We start from the raw sequence: 20,150 nt of genomic DNA on the forward strand, positions 1-20,150 counted from the left end.
AGCAGCCGGAGGTGGAGGAGACACCATTCAGAGACAGACAGACAGTTTCTCCTGGATGCATACAAACACGTAATGAGGTGGTGTTAAACAAATTATCCGTTTTGTCTGAAAGGTCATCAATGCCCTCTCATTGTGTGGATATTGTAGATGAGGGATCATGTCAGCTAGTTTAGATAAGAACTCTCAATCTGTCCATTTACTAGACATGTGGACACTGAAACAAGGCCTGTCTGAGGGAGGTCCTGGTTGGGTTTAGTTTGTTTATTAGGATCTATTTTAGTCAACCACATGGCTTATCTTCTTAGACAAGGCCCTGCACAGACCTTTAGGGGGACATGTGCTCAAACAAAAAAAAGGGCAACCCCCAACAACAAAAAAATCCTACAACCGCGGTCAGACTCCTTAAGCGATTATTACAAGAAGAGGGGAAAGCAGCAATCTGATGAGGAAAGTATTTTGCTAAAGTATTTTGAACTGGTATAAATGCTGCACTTATTAACAATGACAACACAATTCAAAATAGAAGATTGTAAGAAATACTGTAGCCTACCACTAGCAATAAACTGCGTTTTACACCTGAAATTGGAGCTGAAGGTCATTCATGTTAGCAGCCAATATCAACTACGGATATGTCATGTCACTTCTCTGGAGTCCAGAGCAAGCTAAATCATACAACCTAATTGTAACAGAGGTTGTAGGATCGGATAGAAAGTTCTGTCTGCACCGTGCTATCACTTTGGAGGTCAGCCTGCCTGCAGAGTGCTCGTTGCCAGCCGGGCAGTCCTGTACTTCCTTACAAATATCGTTATACATTTGCCAGAATATAATATCTTCTTCCATTAATTTTGAAGGCAGTGCGATGTTACAGCTGCTTATCTTTGACATATAGTCAGTAGGCATCCAAACTAGGCCTATCTGAAATGTGAAAATGATCAATCAAATCGCCAGCTAAGATGGCTAAGATGAGTCAGTAGTAGATTACTAAACTGTATTTTATATGGATGATAAACGTAGCCCTACTCAGTTTTTGCCTGGCAAAACTGGAGGAAATGAAACAAGTTCTTTCTGGTCACTAATCTGGATATGTACGCCCGCTGTTACACGCCAATGCTGACGACTGGTCATTGGTCAACAATCAAAACGCGCAACGTTTTGGTTCTGAAGCATAGATGAGAATTTAATGACGACTTGCGGGCAATGGGTTCAGAACCACAACGACAAAAACGTCATAAAAAAAGGGCACTTTGGAGACTGGAAGGGCAAAGGGGCATGTGCTCTGCACAGGCAGAGCCCTATCTGTGCACGTGCCTGTTCCTAGAGTTGCAGGGAATGTTGTGCTAAGGGCTGAGGGTTCTTACTTGTGTTGATCTCAGTCACCACTGTAGGTTCCGGTGTACTTCCATCCTCCTCTCCACTGGGCAGATCTACAGAGAAGATGAAAGAGGTGTGGTCAGTTCAGCATGCTAGTACAGTTCAAGGCCCAGGGAGGACTAGGGAGGATTAGGGAGGACTAGGGAGGACCAGGGAGGACCAGGGAGGACTAGGCAGGACTAGGGAGGACCAGGGAGGACTAGGGAGGACTAGGGAGGACCAGGGATGACTAGGCAGGACTAGGGAGGACCAGGGAGGACTAGGGAGGACTAGGGAGGACCAGGGAGGACCAGGGATGACTAGGCAGGACTAGGGAGGACCAGGGAGGACTAGGGAGGACTAGGGAGGACCAGGGATGACTAGGGAGGACAAATCATTAATTTACTCAACAGGTGGAACATATACTGTACATCTGAAGTGCAGCAGGGTGGAGAATGAACCCTGTGCACCCACTGGATTATGGGGGAGAAAATAGTTACAGTAAACAGTTACATTCACTATGGATGGGACCACTGTTTACATTGTTTGCAGCTTTGTTGTAAGGACTATTCAGGGGCAGTGTGATGTTCTATACAGTATAGCATTGTAATCATGATCTTTACAAGTATATCATAAATTAAGTTTCACTATGATAGTAAAGCTGGTTTGCTATCCAGCTGTGTCGACCCCAGACCCTACCTCCTGATGCTTCGTCCGCAGTGAAGTCCTCGTCATCGTCTAAGAACCGCTGAGACCTTTGGATGACAGTCCTCTCTGAGTCCAGGTCCTCGGGCAGTGGCACCTCTCCCCACACCTTGGAGCTCTGAGCCACCTGCAGACAGCAGACACACACACAACACCACAGTGAGATTTATAGGGGTTGAAGTCTAAAGTCTCCAGATGGCACCCTATTTTTCAGCCCCACACTACCATTGTTTTCCTTCCAGTCCCAGGCCCCTATAGGGCTCTGGTCAAAAATAGTGCACTATATAGGGAATAGAGTACCATTTGGGACATAGCCCAGGTTAGTTAGGTTACACCCAGCAGTCCTAGATGGTAGTGTGAGGCTGTCAAGATGTGAGCTTCACACAGGAAATAGGTGCATTGTGGTATGTTTGCTTTAACATTCGTCATCTATGTGAACTGTCAGAGACCAGTAGATAGTAGAGTAGATATGCAAGTGGTTGTGAATGACGACATGCCATTCACAAAACTAACGCAACATGGATAGAGGCAGTCTTCAACTAACCAGATTCTTAAGGGTGCTGTTAACATAAAATTTATAGTTTCTAGTTACTTTTTAAAGGTATTTTCTATTTTATGAATGTCTGTAAATGTTTACTGCATTTTGCATTGATTTCACAATGGTTGATCAAGAGTCACTAATATCATGGAGCTTCAGCTTGCTGGAGGTGCATGATTGAACACAGAAATTGAACACATATCTTAAGACCAGTGAGCTAATTGAGGTTGACATCAGAATGTTTAGATTACACAAATCTGTTAAAGTATGCTTTAAACTCCATCCCCTGCAGGCAGGCAGCCAGGCAGGCAGGCAGGCAGGCAGGCAGCCAGGCAGGCAGGCAGGCAGGCAGGCAGCCAGGCAGCCAGGCAGCCAGGCAGCCCGGTCCAGAGCAGCATACCACAATCAGAGCTTTACAATGGACCCTCAGCAGAGGATCAGGAAGCAAGCACTTTATAATGGAAAGATTATGTAAAAACATTCTCACAGTGTAGCAGTCACTGAAAGGGCCCATCTCCAAAGGGTGATCCCTTCACTAAGTCAAGGTGTGAAGAGATTGTTAAATGTATTTGGAGGGGAAAAGTATGGGATGGTCTTCATTTTCATACCTGAATTTGATAATAGTTCAATGGGGGAAGGTGTCTATATTCTCAACGGGATCTAATCTCTGTGGAAGGTCATTACTGACCCAATATAACCACACAAATCTAATTGAAGACATTGAGCACTAAGGCAGCAAATCTGATATCTGATCATCTTGATAATGCATTGATGATACCACCCAAGCTCTTTAGCCTACTCTCTCAACTTCAAAACGTGGTAAAAAAAAACTGAGCCTTAACCTCTCTCTCCCTGGGTCCATACCATCCCCACCAGTCCCTGTTGTTGTCCAAAACCTGAGCTATATGTTTGCATACTTCCCAGGCAGCATGCCACCCTTGGCATTTCCAGTCGGCATGGCACGCCAGTTCCCATTTCCACCCGCACCCATCATGGCAGAGTTTCCCATTTAAATGTCTCCGGCTAATAAATAACTTGATCTCTCCCTCAAATCCTATCTCCCCTGACTCAACACCCTAAAACAACAATCCCGGGCCTTTTTCAAAAGGAAACTGCTGACTGGACAATTTCTTTTCACTGGAGCCAACCAGCCAACCGTTGGTGTGATCATCTCCTGCTTCCCAGTCCCACTCCCTTGGGATGGATGAGGTCTGATGGGGTTTTCTCTCTCTCTCTCTCTCTCTCTCTCTCTCTCTCTCTCTCGCTATCTCTCTCTCTCTCTCTCTCTCTCTCTCTCTCTCTCTCTCTCTCTCTCTCTCTCTCTCTCTCTCGCTATCTCTCTCTCTCTCTCTCACTCTCTCTCTCTGTTGTTCTTTCTTTCTCTCTCTCTTTCTCTCCCCTATCTCTCTCTCTCTCTCCCTATATCTTTCTCTCTCCCTCTCTCTCTAACTCATTCTCTCTGGACGGGAGACACTTTGCCATACTGGCAAAAAAAATCCTCATAGACTAGACCACATTCATTGCTTTTCAGTCAGTGCTTCATCATTTGATAAGTTCCTCAATAAACAATGTAGCGTCAGTAATCACACTTTTACTAACAGCCAAACGTTCGTTTTTTTTCCAGCACTGCAACTTTAACGCAGAAGCTAGCGTAACCTTTAGGTCCCTCTAGGAGTTGGGACATGTCCACTGTGTTGCGGTTATCCAGCGTTTTAAGACAGAGTGTGCAAAGCTGTCATCAAGGCAAAGGGTGGCTACTTTGAAAAATCTAAAATCTAAAATATATTTTGATTTGTTTAAAACTTTTTGGGTTACTACATGATTCCATATGTGTTATTTTCTAGTTTTGATGTCTTCACTATTATTCTACAATGTAGAACATAGTAAAAATAAAGAAATACTCTGGAATGAGTATGTGTGTCCAAACTTTTACCTGATACTGTAGGTCCATTATATTTTCTACATACTTCATATCTGGTTTTAGTCATTTAAATTTACACTGAACGCGTTTTTTCATCTCAAATTTTTTTTTCTCCACTGTTTGGAAAAAACGATTAGGCAGCCCGCCCAAGGATTTCAATGGCAGGAAAATCCCCGTTATCATTCCCTACAGATAAAGGTCCTGCTCCCTGCTCAATGTTTTCCAAATTGTCGCTTGATATGCATCATTGTAACAAGTCTTCTGTTTAGGGATGGGCAACTGGCCCCCCTTTTGTAGGGCCGCGGATCAATTTCCAAAACAAAACAAACAAAAATTGTTTGGGAACACAGTCGGAGTCTCAACTTACTGCTGAGAATTAGAACAGTAGAATATACAAGGTGCAATTTCGAAATTTGGTTGTGCATCAATTGTCACTTAATTAGCCCATGTCAGCTAAAAAAAATGTGATTGGTAAGTTAGTCTAGCCAGCTATCTAAACATCTAGTAATCATGGTCGAATCACTCAGATATCATATTAAAAACTGCTAACATTTCTCTACACAACTATAGCAAAATGTGTAGAACTGCAGCCACTGCGGCCCCTCATGATGAGTTCAGATTTTTTTGAGACCTCATCAAAGTTGTCTATCCCTGATGTAAAAGGAGGTACAGACCAAAAGGGAGAGGAACACATTCTACGGGGTATGGAAGTACAGCCGAGTGAGGCCACAGGGTGAAGCCTCAAGACAAGTTAACCACTCTAAGTTTGCCCAGCTGTTGTTTACAGTGCAAGAGGATAGGAATTCCACCATTTTGTCTCCGTGAACAATCGATGACCAGCAGTAGGGGCAGAACGATCAGTAGGAACAGAGGGAGTTGGGACAATGCAGCCAAGATCCCATCGGAGAGGAGAGCACTATCAGTTGTCCTGGATTTCTAGTGAGTCAAACATCTGCTGTCTTCACAGCTTGACCCAGAGCAAGCGCCAGACAGATGTGTGCCCATGAGATGGTCGTATAATAATCTTGTTGTTATACATTCACAAAAGCACACACATGCACACACACTACTCCCATCCACACCATATCCCTGTAACAGCCGTCAGCCAAGGCCTGTCGAGAGAGAACAGCGTGAGAATAATGTTTTAGGGGATTCAGTTCGCCCCCTCCACCAGTCAGCCCTAATGCAGCTGCAGAATGAATGGACTATGTGTGAGAAACATCTTCAAGATACAGACACAGCAAGGCCTAACTTATCACTGAAACTGGCAACTGTAACTCTGGGTTTTTTATTTACAGCTTTCTTACAATATGTCTTTCCAGCATTACACATATTATAAATATAGTACCTTCAGAAAGTTTTCATACCCCTTGACTTATTGAACATTTTGTTATGTTACAGCCCGAATTCAAAAAATCTCACCCATCTAAACATAATACTCCATAATGACAAAGTAAAAACATGTTTTTAGACATTTTTGCTAATTTATTGAAAATGGCATACCCCTGAGTCAATACATGTTAGAATCACCTTTGGCAGCGATTACAGCTATGAGTCTTTCTGGGTAAGTCTCTAAGAGCTTTGCACACCTGGATTGTACAATATTTTCACATGATTCTTTTAAAATTCTTCAAGCTCTGTCAAGTTGGTTGTTGATCACTGCTAGACAGCCGTTTTCCAGTCTTGCCATAGATCCGCTGTAGCTCAGTTGGTAGAGCATGGCGCTTGCAACGCCAGGGTTGTGGGTTTGTTTCCCACAGGGGGCCAGTCTGAAATTGTATGCACTCACTAACTGTAAGTCGCTCTGGATAAGAGCGTCTGCTAAAATGACTAAAAATTTTAAAAAATCTTCAAGTAGATTTAAGTCAAAACTGTAACTAGGCAACTCAGGAACATTCAACGTTGTCTTGGTAAGCAACTCTAATGTATACTTGCCCTTGTGTTTTAGGTTATTGTCCTGCTGAATGGTTAATTCATCTCCCAGCGTCTGGTGGAAAGCAGACTGAACCAGGTTTTCCCTCTAGGATTTTGCCTTTACTTAGCTCCATTCCTTTTTTTTTATCCTGAAAAACTCCCAGTCCTTAACGATTACAAGCATACACATAACATGATGCAGCCACCATTATGCTTGAAAATATGGAGAGTGGTACTCAGTAATGTGCTGTATTGGATTTGCCCTAAACATAACACTTTGTACTCAGGACAAAAATATAATTTCTTTGCCACATTTTTTGCAGTATTACTTTAGTGTCAGCTTCCTGCTTCCCCTGTTTGTCTCCTGGCCTCTAGAGGTCAGCTGTGTTCCCCTTTGCCTTAGTTCTTCCTCATGTGTCCTAATTAGCTTATCCAGGTCACCTGTGCCTTGTTTCCCCTTGTGTATTTTAGCTGTGTGTTTTCCCCTTGTTTGTCACTTGGTTATTGCGTCCTGACTGTGTGTCTCCTGCTTTGTCTCACCGTGTCGGTCCTAGTAAGTTTTTGAAGTTATCTTTAGTTTGTTTTTCTCCCCTCGTGGAGTTGTTTTGTTTTGCCTCCTGTTTTGTGAACATTAAATCTACTTGCCTGGAGTTTGCCTTGGGTGTTTCATTTGGGTCCTACTACATCTCCTCTGTGGCTAAGGGGTAGTACCCCCAGCTCTACACTTCTGAGACCGGAGTTCTAACCCGGATTGTGACAGAATAACCAAGTCAATCATGGACCCAGAAACACTCAGTTCCCAGGACCTGTTGGCGGTGATCATTCGACATGAGGCTTCTTTCCAGCGCCATGAAGCCGTTCTCAGCCGACAAGAGGAGCTGATGGCTAGACATTCTCAACTCCTGGCCGAAATGATGAGTTCCCTTCACCAGCTCTTTGAACGCCTCCTTGGTCCTCCCCCTTCCCCCGGTCACCTCCCAGTGACGACAGGCCTTCTCGGTTGGCGGAGCCCCCGACTACCACCTCCCAAGCCCTTTTCTGGGGATCCAAGCTCTTGCCAGGGTTTCCTCACCCAATGCTCCCTCACCTTCGAGCTCCAACCCTCAAGTTTTCCCACAGACCGTTCCAAGATTGCCTACCTCATTACCCTTCTTTCAGACAAGGCGCTCGCCTGGGCCTCTGCGGTGTGGCAGTCCCAGGAGGCCTGTTGTGACTCCCACGCTGCATTTGTAGAAGAGTTCAAGCGGGTGTTCGATCATCCTGTCAGTGGGCGGGAGGCTTCCAAGCGCCTACTGTCTCTCCGTCAGGGCCCCCGAAGCACGGCAGATTTTGCCATTGAGTTCCGAACCATGGCAGCAAGGAGCGGATGGAATGATGAAGCGCTGAGGGTCTGCTTTCAGGGAGGGTTATCTGAGCCCCTTCAAGATGAGTTAGCCACCCGTGAACCAGCTGAAGATCTCGAGTCCCTCATAGCCTTGGCCATCCGCCTGGACAATCGTCTAAGAGAGCGGAGAACGGCTCGCCGTCAGGTGTCTCAGTCCCAAGTTCCTCTGAGCAGCTCTGTTTCTCCTGTTTGGACTCCGTCATTCAGAGCTGCCCCGGCTCCTGAACTGCCCCAGGATTCCCCGGAGAGCATGCAGTTAGGCCGTTCCAGGCTTTCTTCCAACGAAAGGGAACGTCGCATGAGGGAGCGTCGGTGCCTCTACTGCGGGGTTGCCGGCCACTTCCGGCTCCACTTGCCCCGAGCTTGGGAAACGCCTGTCCCCGCCCAGCTACAGGAGGGTTGTGATGGGGAAAATTAGAGCTCCTCCTACTAACGCGGTCCTAGCTATTCCAGCCACTCTGTCCTGGGAGGGCCACCAGCATCGGGTCCAGGCTATGATCGATTCCGGTGCCGCAGGTGATTTTATGGATGTAACCTTGGCTAAGGAACTTAAGATCCCTACCCAACTACTTCCTCAACCCCAGGCAGTTACAGCCTTAGATGGCAGACCTCTGGAACCAGGAAAAGTTACTGAGGCGACTCAGTCCCTGCGACTTACCATCTCTCAACACCAGCAGGAGGAGACCTTCTATCTCATTGACTCTCCCGAGTATCCTATTATCCTGGGTCACCCTTGGCTATGCAGACATAATCCCCAGATCGACTGGCCTACTGGCACCATTCTTAGCTGGGGTCCCACTTGCCAACTCACCTGCATGCTTCAGAGTTCCTCAGCCCCTAGTACCCAGTTTCAAGAGTCTGTTGACGTCTCCCGAGTCCCCAGTGTTTACCATCGGTTCAAGGCAGTGTTCAGCAAGGCCCGGGCTACTGCCTTACCGCCTCATCGCACTTATGACTGTGCCATTGATCTACTCCCTGGGTGCTGCCCTCCTAGAGGTCGGATCTTTTCCTTGTCCTCCCCGAGCACGCAGCTATGGACACCTACATTAAGGAGTCCTTGGCAGCCGGCCTCATCTATGCCTCTACTTCCCGGCTGGGGCGGGCTTCTTTTTGTTGAAAAGAAAGACGGGGGTCTGAGGCCTTGTATTGATTACCGGGGACTCAACAAGATCACGGTTCGGAATCGATACCCTCTTCCTCTCATGGCCACTGCTTTTGAGCTGCTTCAAGGGGCTTCCATTTTTACTAAGCTGGATCTCCGCAATGCTTACCATCTCGTGCGGATCCGGCCAGGAGACGAATGGAAGACGGCGTTCAACACGCCCACGGGACACTATGAATATCGGGTGATGCCGTTCGGGCTCACCAATGCCCCCGCAGTATTCCAAGCCCTGATTAATGATGTTCTCCGGGATATGCTTAATCTGTTCGTCTTCGTGTACCTGGACGATATCCTCATCTTCTCGAGGTCACTGAAGGAACATGAGGGGCATGTTAGCCGGGTTCTCCAGAGGCTCCTTGACAATCACCTCTACGTTAAGCCTGAGAAGTGTGAATTTCATGTTTCTCAGACTCAGTTTCTCGGGTTTATTGTCACTCCCGGGCACCTAGAGATGGATCCCAAGAAGGTCAAGGCGGTCCACGATTGGCCCACACCTGCCACGGTCAAGGAGGTTCAACGGTTCATTGGCTTTTCTAACTTCTATCGGAAGTTCATCAAGAATTTCAGCTCGGTGGTAGCCCCCTTGACGACGCTTACCAAGGGAGGAGGGACCAAGATTCACTGGGGTCCGGAAGCAGCAGGGGCCTTCGAGGATCTCAAGCGCCGCTTCACTTCTGCTCCGATTCTGGTGACCCCTGACCCAGAGAGACCTTTCGTGGTGGAGGTGGACGCCTCAGAGGTGGGGGTGGGAGCCGTCCTGTCACAGAGGGGTGCGGATGGGAGATTACACCCTTGTGCCTTCATGTCTCGCCGCCTGTCTGAGGCCGAGCGCAACTACCACGTGGGGGATCTAGAGTTGCTTGCGGTAAAACTGGCCTTGGAAGAGTGGCGCCATTGGCTTGAGGGGGCTCAGCACCCCTTTCCAGGTTCTCACAGACCACAAGAACCTGGAATATCTCCAACAGGCTAAGCGGATGAACCCTCGGCAAGCACGATGGTCCCTTTTCTTTAATCGATTCCAGTTCCTCCTGACTTACCGACCTGGCACCAAGAACGTCAAGCCGGATGCTCTGTCTCGAGTCTATTCTCCCGAGGTACAAGAGAAGCCCTTGGCATCGATTATTCCGAGGTCTAGGATCGTCGCACCTCTTCAGTGGGAACTAGAAAGAGGGGTACGAGAAGCTCTTGCCCATGAGCCCGATCCAGGCGGTGGTCCTGCCGGTCGCCTGTACGTTCCTCTCTCGGTTCGGGCCCGCGTCTTGCAGTGGGGTCATGAGTCGCCCTTGACATGCCATCCTGGCAGTGCTCGCACACTGGAGTTCCTCCGACGGCGGTTTTGGTGGACGTCCATCAAGAAGGACGTGCAGGTCTATGTTGAGGCCTGCCCTGTGTGCAACCAGGGAAAGTCGACACGCCAGCGACCCCAGGGACTGCTCCATCCCTTACCTGTTCCTCGAAGGCCATGGTCACACCTTTCTCTGGACTTTGTTACGGGACTTCCTCTATCCCAGGGCAACACCGTCATCCTTGTGGTGGTAGACCGTTTCTCGAAGGCTGCCCGGTTTATTCCCCTGCCCAAGCTGCCCTCGGCTAAGGAGACTGCTGAGCTCCTCATGAACCATGTCTTCCGGATATTTGGCATTCCCCTGGACGTGGTCTCTGACCGAGGTCCCCAATTCTCGTCCCGGTTTTGGGGGCCTTCTGCAGGCTTATTGGGGCCACAGCCAGCCTATCGTCAGGATTCCATCCAGAGTCTAATGGCCAAACGGAACGGATTAATCAGGATCTGGAGACCACCCTGCGGTGTATGGCGGCCAGTAATCCCACGTCTTGGGCCACCTATATCATTTGGGCTGAATATGCCCACAACACCCTCCAGTCCTCAGCCACCGGATTGTCCCCCTTCGAATGCCAGTTCGGTTACAACCCTCCATTATTTCCAGAGGAAGAGGCGCAAGTTGGTGTTCCCTCGGCCCAGCGCTTTGTCCAACGCTGTAGGCGGACCTGGAAGAAGGCCAGGTGTACCCTCCTTCGGACCTCCCAGAGATACCAAAGTCAGGCTAATCGCCACCGCCGGGACGGCCCCTAGTTTCCGAGCTGGTCAGAGAGTTTGGTTGGCCACTAAGAACTTGCCCCTCCGGGTCGAATCCAAGAAGCTTTCCCAGAGATACATCGGCCCTTTCCGCATTGCTAGTAAGGTTAACCCTGTTTCGTATCGTTTAGTTCTGCCTCGCTCCCTTAGAGTTAACCCCACTTTTCATGTTTCACTCCTTAAACCTGTCTTGTCTTCTCCTTTTGCCCCCCCCACAGACCCCCGCCACCTCCCAGGATCATAGACGGCCAGCCAGCCTACACAGTCCGCCGGATACTGGACTCCCGGAGGGTCCAGAACTCTCTGCAGTATCTGGTGGACTGGGAGGGCTACGGGCCAGAGGAGCGCTCCTGGGTTCCAGCCAGGGACATCCTGGACCCAGGGTTGATCCGAGATTTTCGCACCCTGGGGCCAGGGTGTTCTGGAAGGAACGTCAGGAGTCGTTCCTAGAGGAGGGGGGTCCTGTCAGCTTCCTGCTTCCCCTGTTTGTCTCCTGGCCTCTAGAGGTCAGCTGTGTTCCCCTTTGCCTTAGTTCTTCCTCATGTGTCCTAATTAGCTTATCCAGGTCACCTGTGCCTTGTTTCCCCTTGTGTATTTTAGCTGTGTGTTTTCCCCTTGTTTGTCACTTGGTTATTGCGTCCTGACTGTGTGTCTCCTGCTTTGTCTCACCGTGTCGGTCCTAGTAAGTTTTTGAAGTTATCTTTAGTTTGTTTTTCTCCCCTCGTGGAGTTGTTTTGTTTTGCCTCCTGTTTTGTGAACATTAAATCTACTTGCCTGGAGTTTGCCTTGGGTGTTTCATTTGGGTCCTACTACATCTCCTCTGTGGCTAAGGGGTAGTACCCCCAGCTCTACACTTCTGAGACCGGAGTTCTAACCCGGATTGTGACACTTTAGTGCCTTGTTGCAAACCGGATGCATGTTTTAGAATATTTGTATTCGGTACAGGCTTACCTTCTTTTCACTCTGTCAATAAGGTTTGTATTGTGGAGTAACTACAACGTTGTTGATCCATCCTCAGTTGTCTCATATCACAGCCATTAAACTCTGTAACTGTTTTAAAGTCACCATTGGCCTCATGGTGAAATCCCTGAGTGGTTTCCTTCTTCTCCGGCAACTGAGTTAGGAAGGACGCCTGTATCTTTGTAGTGACTGGATATATTGATACACCATAATTAATAGCTTCACCATGCTCAAAGTGATATTCAATGTCTGCTTTTTTTATTTTATTTATTTTACAACCAATAGGTCCCCTTCTTTGCAAGACATTGGAAAACCTTCCTGTGGAAAAAGGGGTGTGAATACCTTTATACAAAAATATACAAATCAATACACTACGAAAAGCAAAACAGAGATACAAAACAGTCATAGAAAACAAACACATTCCTCATTAAAAAGGTCCTCAATCAGCTGTCTGAATTGCCCTAGAGGCATCAAATCATAGCATTTTAGTTTGGGAGATTATTCCATAATTCAGGTGTAAAAAAACGAAGACTATATATCTCTCTGTAAGGTCCAGATGGTGAATGGTGTATGTCTGATAACAGCAAGACAGGGAACAAAACAACACAAGATGCATTCAGAAAACAATATCTCCTCAGACAGGAGGAGGGAGGAGAGGCGACGCTGCCTAGGCTTTAAAGAAGAACATAATGTCAACTCTAAACTGTTCAGCTAGCAGCAATAAGTGGATGAAAGCTTGACACAGGTATGCTCTTCCCTGCCTGCACACAGACGTATACACACACGCACGGACGCATGCCCTCCTCAAACACACACACACACAACACACACACACATGCACACACACTCACACGCACACGCTGTAAAGCTTTCTGGTCTGCCTGCTGCCCTGTGTACAGTACCAACTAGCACAGTACTACCTGGCACCAGGGGCCTATGCTTCATTTCTCTGACCCCAGCTTCAGCACTACCAAGCACCAGGGGCCTAGGCTTCATTTCTCTGACCCCAGCTTCAGTACTACCAGGAACCAGGGGCCTAATTTATAACAATTACGTAAATTTCACACAACATTTCTGCGTAAGCCATTTCTGAAAAGTTTGTGCACATACAAAAATATTTAGATTTATAAATTTGCCGCACGCCATACATACGCATGTTTCCCGTTATAAATCAGACCTGTCGTAAAACCATGGACACGTGAACGAGCATTAAAACTCTGCCTGGAAAACGCCCTCCATTCACCTTTTATGGTGACAATAACACAATTTATTTGCTGTATAATTTAGAACTATTGGCATTAGGCCACGACATGCAAAAGACTAGGCTCTGAGATTACATAGGCAATGATGTCGCGCTTCTATCGTACAGCAATACTGTAGCTTACCCATACTGTCAAATATTTTACATAAGCTACCGGTCTATTTACTGTGTTGGCAGGATGTTCATCTTTAGCAGTAATTTGCTGTATCTGGAAAAGGACTGTCAGTTTCTGGAAGAGAAAACAATTAGTAATTGTCGTGGACCTGTCAGAAGAACGTTTGAATTCAACGACTTTTACCCCAACCTAAATATGATGGACTGCCCACGAATTCTGAAACAATGTTGCAAAAAAAGTAATAAATAATGCAATTACAGTACTAACAGTAGCATACCTATTTCAATGTAAAAGATCAACTGTTCACCTATCAAATTCAACTGTATACCGGTATTATAAACCACGCTGCCTATAATATTGCAAAACTTAAAATACATATAGCCTAACTATTTACTAGGCTACTAGGTCCAATTAAATGAGAGATGTGCATGATCATTTGGTGTATGGCTCCTTTGGGAATATGAACCCATCAAGGCCAGAAAAATTATTCTGCATTTATTCTAATTACCTTAGATTGTTAAAAAAAAACACACAAAAAACATAGATTTTCGCTCTTCTCACTAACGGCAAATTGCTGCATTCTTGTTAATAGGTTTTCCTGTTTTTAGTTTTTTATGAAAAAGCTTTTCATCATATACCCCATTTGCACAAAATTCTTACTTGCCAGCTTGCAATACAATATTTCAACCACTAGCAGATGTACGCATGGTCTAAAGTTTGCGGGGAGGTGAGCACATTCTCACGTCAAGTAAAATGTATATAAATGTACATACATTTTGTATGTTTATAAATGAGGCCCCAGGGGGCTTTGCTTTATCTCTCTGACTCCAGCTTCAGCACTATCTTTAGACTACAGTAGAGAGAGACCTGGGAGTGTGAGCATGTCTGCATTAACAAACTCCATTAGCAACACACACATGCGTAAAGACAGACAAGACAGACAGACAGACAGACAGACAGACAGACAGACAGACAAGACAGACAGACAGACAGACAGACAAGACAGACAAGACAGACAAGACAGACAGACAGACAGACAGACAGACAGACAGACAGACAAGACAGACAGACAGACAGACAGACAAGACAGACAGACAGACAGACAGACAGACAGACAGACAGACAGACAAGACAGACAGACAGACAGACACACACAGACCCGCTGTAGAGGTTTTTGTCCTGTCTGTCATCCTTTTAGGGACAGCCTGACATGCATCAGGGGGAAAGAGGGGGAAAGTCAGTCCCTGAAAAACACTGTTTTTCTACAACTATTACACTGACTGAATCGAACAGGAGAGAGAGAGACATCCAGTGGTGATGTTTGACAATGGGGGTATGACAACAGGATGTGCCTGAGTGTGTGTGTGTTTGTGTGTGCGTGCATGCGTGCATGCGTGCGTGTGTTTGTGTGTAAATGCACGTACATTTCCTGTGTGTGCTTAACCCCTTTAACGAAGTGGTGGGGGGATTGAGAAACTGCCACTTGTGACACTAAACCTCTGGCTGAGACCCTCTTGGATAAAGAGGCCAATGAGAGAAACCCTTCTGCTCTCTGCAGAGCTCTACACAGGGTCTAATCCAAAGTGATGGGACAGGAAGGAAGCATACGAGCGTCTTTCAACAGAGAGCAACTCTCTGACAACTAGCTACAGTACTATGTATTTTCTGCGACAACGTTCCATACAGACATTGACACAAACAGCATCACAATGTTTCTAAAGGGAAAGAGAGAGAGGGAGAGAGAGAGACAATGTGTGTTGGTGTGTGTGTGTGCGGACGTGTGTAACCGCGTGGTGGTTTGGGCAGTGTGTGTGTGTGTGTGTGTGTATGTGTGTGTGTGTGTGTGTGTGTGTGTGTGTGTGCGTGCGTGTGAGTGGGTATGTGAGGGGGAGGATCAATTGTTGAGATAAAATCAACAGAAATATCAGAAATATAACATTCTGACCGCATTACTCAGAGCGGCTGCAATCTTCCCACAGGTCATTAATTCTCTCCCACATACGGATCATGCCATGCATACTACAATACGTCACGACTCAAACAGGCATTCCGCTGTGTACCAGGCCCAGCATTTCTCTCTGGACACACATGCATGTCCAGAGTCAGACCCAGAGCAGCTGTTCGTCATGTTGGACACAGCAAATAAGCTCCTGGTAGTGTGAGGCGGTACTGTGTGTGTAGCCTATATACAGCCACAATGTGTTTCCCGAGAATAGTACCCTAAGGAATTCTCTGTGAGAAATATTACCTGTTTCCTCTGACCTTCAACTTACAATCTTACATTTTTCATCTTTGCTGCATATTTTGAATGGATACGCCTAAGTAACATGAAATGGGCTGATAAAATGGGAAGTGTTTGAAAAAGAAATCAAGGAAAACTATCTCAAATAGGGAGTAAGAACACTGTTAGTTGTAAATGAAATGGTAACTGTTGAGAGTATGAAAAGCTTATACTGTAAACAATCTGCATGTCTTTTCGCATTCATGCTTGGTGTGTGCAGCCCTTTATGTTCACCACAGTGGTATTCAAAGTCGAGGTTGCGGGGAAACTGCAGTAGGGTTGCCAATTTATTTACATTCTTTTTTGGGGGGGAACAAAAAATGAAGAGTACAGATTATTGTACGGGACAATATACAAACGTTTTCTTAAAGATCATTTGAAAAAAAGTAAATATCAGGTCGATAAAATAATAACAACCATATTCTACATATCCTTTGTTCGGAGTGTTCTCACGTTCTGTTCACAAGCCTGATACAAACAACTATCCATCTCAAACAAAAACCAACTACACAAAAAAGCAAAATCTCAAGAGTAAGGAAGCGCTGTTCTTGGAGAGAGTGGCGTGGGCAGGAGTGAGAATTGCCAACAACCTGACACACCCACTCAACAAGGAGTACATTTTTGCAAATTCATAAAACATTTAAAACTGAAATATTACATTTACATAAGTATTCAGACCCATTACTCAGTACTTTGTTGAAGCACCTTTGACAGCGATTACAGCCTCGAGTCTTCTTGGGTATGACGCTACAAGCTTGGCACACCTGTATTTGGGGAGTTTCTCCCATTCTTCTCTGCAGATCCTCTCAAGCTCTGTCAGGTTGGATAGGGAGCGTTGCTGCACAGCTATTTTCAGGTCTCTCCAGAGATCGGGTTCAAGTTCGGGCTCTGGCTGGGCCACTCAAGGACATTCAGAGACTTGTCCCGAAGCCACTCCTGTATTGTCTTGGCTGTGTGCTTAGGGTCGTTGTCCTGTTGGAAGGTGAAACTTCACCCCAGTCTGAGGTCCTGAATGCTCTGGAGCAGGTTTTCATCAAGGATCTCTCTATACTTTGCTCTGTTCATCTTTCCCTCGATCCTGACATCCCCACAGCATGATGCTGCCACCACCATGCTTCAACTGGCGGCCAGCTCTAGGAAGAGTCTTGGTGGTTCCAAACTTCTGCCATTTAAGAATGATGGAGGCCACTGTGTTCTTGGGGACCTTCAATGCTGCAGACATTTTTTGGTACCCTTCCCCAGATCTGTGCCTCGACACAATCCTGTCTCGGAGCGGTACGGAAAATTACTTTGACCGCATGGCTTGGTTTTTGCTCTGACATGGACTGTCAACTGTGGGACCTTATATAGACAGGTGCCTTTCCAAATCATGTCCAGTCAATTGAATTTACCACAGGTGGACTCCAATCAAGTTGTAGAAACATCTCAAGGATGAACAATGGAAACAGGATGCACCTGAGCTCAATGTTGAGTCTCATAGCAAAGGGTCTGAATACAAAAATTTCTAAAAACGTTTTTTGCTTTGTCATTATGGGGTATTGTGTGTAGATTGATGAGGGGAAAACAATTTTTTAATCAATTTTAGAATAAGGCTGTAACGTAACAATGTGGAAAAAATCAAGGGGTCTGAATAAACCGAATCAACCGAAGTGACTTTCAATGTGGCACCGTCATAGGATGCCACCTTTCCAACAAGTCAGTTTGTCAAATTTCTGCCCTGCTAGAGCTGCCCCGGTCAACTGTTTGTGCTGTTATTGTGAAGTGGAAACGTCTAGGAGCAACAGCAGCTCAGCCCGCGAAGTGGTAGGCCACACAAGCTCACAGAATGGGACCACCGAGTGCTGAAGCGCGTAAAAATCGTCTGTCCTTGGTTGCAACACTCACTACCGAGTTCAAAACTGCCTCTGGAAGCAACGTCAGCACAAGAACTGTTCGTCTGGAGCTTAATGAAATGGGTTTCCATGGCTGAGCAGCCGCCCACAAGCCTAAGATCACCATGCGCAATGCCAAGCATTGGCTGGAGCAGTGGAAACGTGTTCTCTGGCGTGATGAATCACGCTTCACCACCTGACAGTCCGACGGACCAATCTGGGTTTGGCGGATGCCAGGAGAACGCTACCTGCCCCAATGCATAGTGCCAACTGTAAAGTTTGGTAGAGGAGGAATAATGGTCTGGGACTGTTTTTCATGGTTTAGGCTAGGCCCCTTAGTCCCAATGAAGGGAAATCTTAATGCTACAGCATACAATGACATTCTAGACGATTCTGTGCTTCCAACTTTGTGGCAAAAGTTTGGGGAAGGCCCTATCCTGTTTCAGCATGACAATGCCCCTGTGCACAAAGCGAGGCCCATACAGAAATGGTTTGTCGAGATCGGTGTGGAAGAACTTGACTGGCCTGCACACAGCCCTGACCTCAACCCCATCGAACACCTTTGGGATGAATTGGAATGCCGACTGCGAGCCAGGTCTAACCGCCCAACATCAGTGACCGACCTCACTAATGCTAGTAGCTGAATGGAAGCAATTCTCTGTAGCAATGTTCCAACATCTAGTGGAAAGCCTTCCCAGAAGAGTTGAGGCTGGGGGGACCAACTCCATATTAATGCCCATGATTTTGGAATGAGATGTTTGACGAGCAGGTGTCCACATACTTTTGGTCATGTAGTATATATATACTCCGAACTCCGACATTGCTTGACCTAATATTTATATATTTCTTAATTCCATTCTTTTACTTTGTAGATGTGTGTGTATTGTTGTGTATTGTTAGATATTACTGCACTGTTGGAGCTAGGAACACAAGCATTTCGCTACACCCGCAATAACATCTGCTAAATGTGCTTATGAGACCAATGAAATGTGATTTGATGAGTTATGATTGGCCAACAACAAAAACAAGCTAAACGCCACGCTCCACTCTGGTGAAAAGCAAAGAGCAGCAGCATAAATAATACAATGTCTCTCTCTCTACTGCAGCAGTAGTGTTCAGACCTGTACGGGTCCTTCTGGACAAGTCAGTTCAAATTACACATACCCGAGACCCGTGACAATCATATCAGATCCGACCCAGACCCGTGACATTATTTAGAATTCTGGATCGGGTACCGGATTGGGTCTCGGGTATTCGGGGACAGGTGGATCTGTGAAGACCACTAATTCACATGTATTGTCTGCTATAGTCATTGCTTGTGATTCATGTATTTATGCACTTATGTGATGATGCTGTGGTGTGGTTTGTTGAGATGCAAGACACATTTCCCAAAAGGGACACAGTAAATAATAATAATAATTGTTATTATTTTTGATTATTATTATTATTATTATTATTATTATTTACTTTTCTTTAACTACTGTTGATTGAGATAAAACAAGAAGAAACGAAGTGTCACGATCGTCTGAGGAAACGGACCAATACGCAGCGCGTGGAGTGAACATGATGACTTTATTTAAATAAAAGCAACCACGAAAACAACAAACAAATGACGATAGTGAAGTCCTACAGTGACTATGACTGAACCTGGAACAAAAACCCACAAACCCAACAAGAAAACATACAGATTAAATATGGCTCCCAATCAGAGATAACGAGCCGACAGCTGACACTCGTTACCTCCGATTGGGAGTCTTAGACCAAACCTAGAAATGAACCCAACAGAAAGGCAAACCTAGAAATACACACAACAGAACTACCAACATCGAAATACACCCAAACCCCAACAAAACAAAATACACCCTGGCTCAAATATCAAAGTCCATGGAGCCAGAGTGTCACAGTACCCCCCCCTAAAGGTGCGCACTCCGGGCGCACCAGCATACAGTCTAGGGGAGGGTCTGGGTGGGCGTCTGTCCCTGGTGGCGGCTCTGGCCCAGGTCGTGGTCCCCACCCCACCTTAGTCACTATCCGCTTCCGTAGCCCCCTCCACATGACCACCCCCCAACTAACCCCCACTGGATTAAGGGGCGGCACCGGACTAAGGGGCAGCACCGGAATAAGGGACAGTACCTGACTAAGGGGCTCTGGCGGATCCTGGCTGGACGGCTCTGGCGGATCCTGGCTGGACGGCTCTGGCGGATCCTGGCTGGCGGAAGGCTCTGGCTGATCCTGTCTGGCAGAAGGCTCTGGCTGATCCTGTCTGGCGGAAGGCTCTGGCTGATCCTGTCTGGCGGAAGGCTCTGGCTGATCCTGTCTGGCGGAAGGCTCTGGCTGATCCTGTCTGGCGGAAGGCTCTGGCTGATCCTGTCTGGCGGAAGGCTCTGGCTGATCCTGTCTGGCGGAAGGCTCTGGCTGATCCTGTCTGGCGGAAGGCTCTGGCTGATCCTGTCTGGCGGAAGGCTCTGGCTGATCCTGTCTGGCGGAGAGCTCTAGCGGCTCCGGTCTGGCGGACGGCTCTGAAGGCTCATGGCAGACGGGCGGCTTTGCAGGCTCAGTACAGACGGGCAGTTCCTGCGGCGCTTGGCAGACGGAC

General features: G+C 46.8%; 1 protein-coding gene across 4 annotated transcripts in view; it reads right to left on the reverse strand.

Annotated features, from left to right (window-relative positions):
- hspg2 (heparan sulfate proteoglycan 2) overlaps positions 1–20,150 on the reverse strand; it is a 207,518-nt gene that overhangs the window by 139,008 nt on the left and 48,360 nt on the right. For all 4 annotated transcript variants that reach the window (XM_045207055.1, XM_045207054.1, XM_045207053.1 and 1 more), the window contains exons 2-3: positions 2,050–2,182; positions 1,359–1,424 (exon numbers count right to left, since the gene is read on the reverse strand). In XM_045207055.1, the coding sequence (XP_045062990.1) occupies positions 1,359–1,424; positions 2,050–2,182 (199 nt within the window). The remainder of the gene's footprint in view (positions 1–1,358; positions 1,425–2,049; positions 2,183–20,150) is intronic.

This window comes from Coregonus clupeaformis, chromosome 24 (genome assembly GCF_020615455.1).
Source record: "Coregonus clupeaformis isolate EN_2021a chromosome 24, ASM2061545v1, whole genome shotgun sequence".
Taxonomy (NCBI): domain Eukaryota; kingdom Metazoa; phylum Chordata; class Actinopteri; order Salmoniformes; family Salmonidae; genus Coregonus; species Coregonus clupeaformis.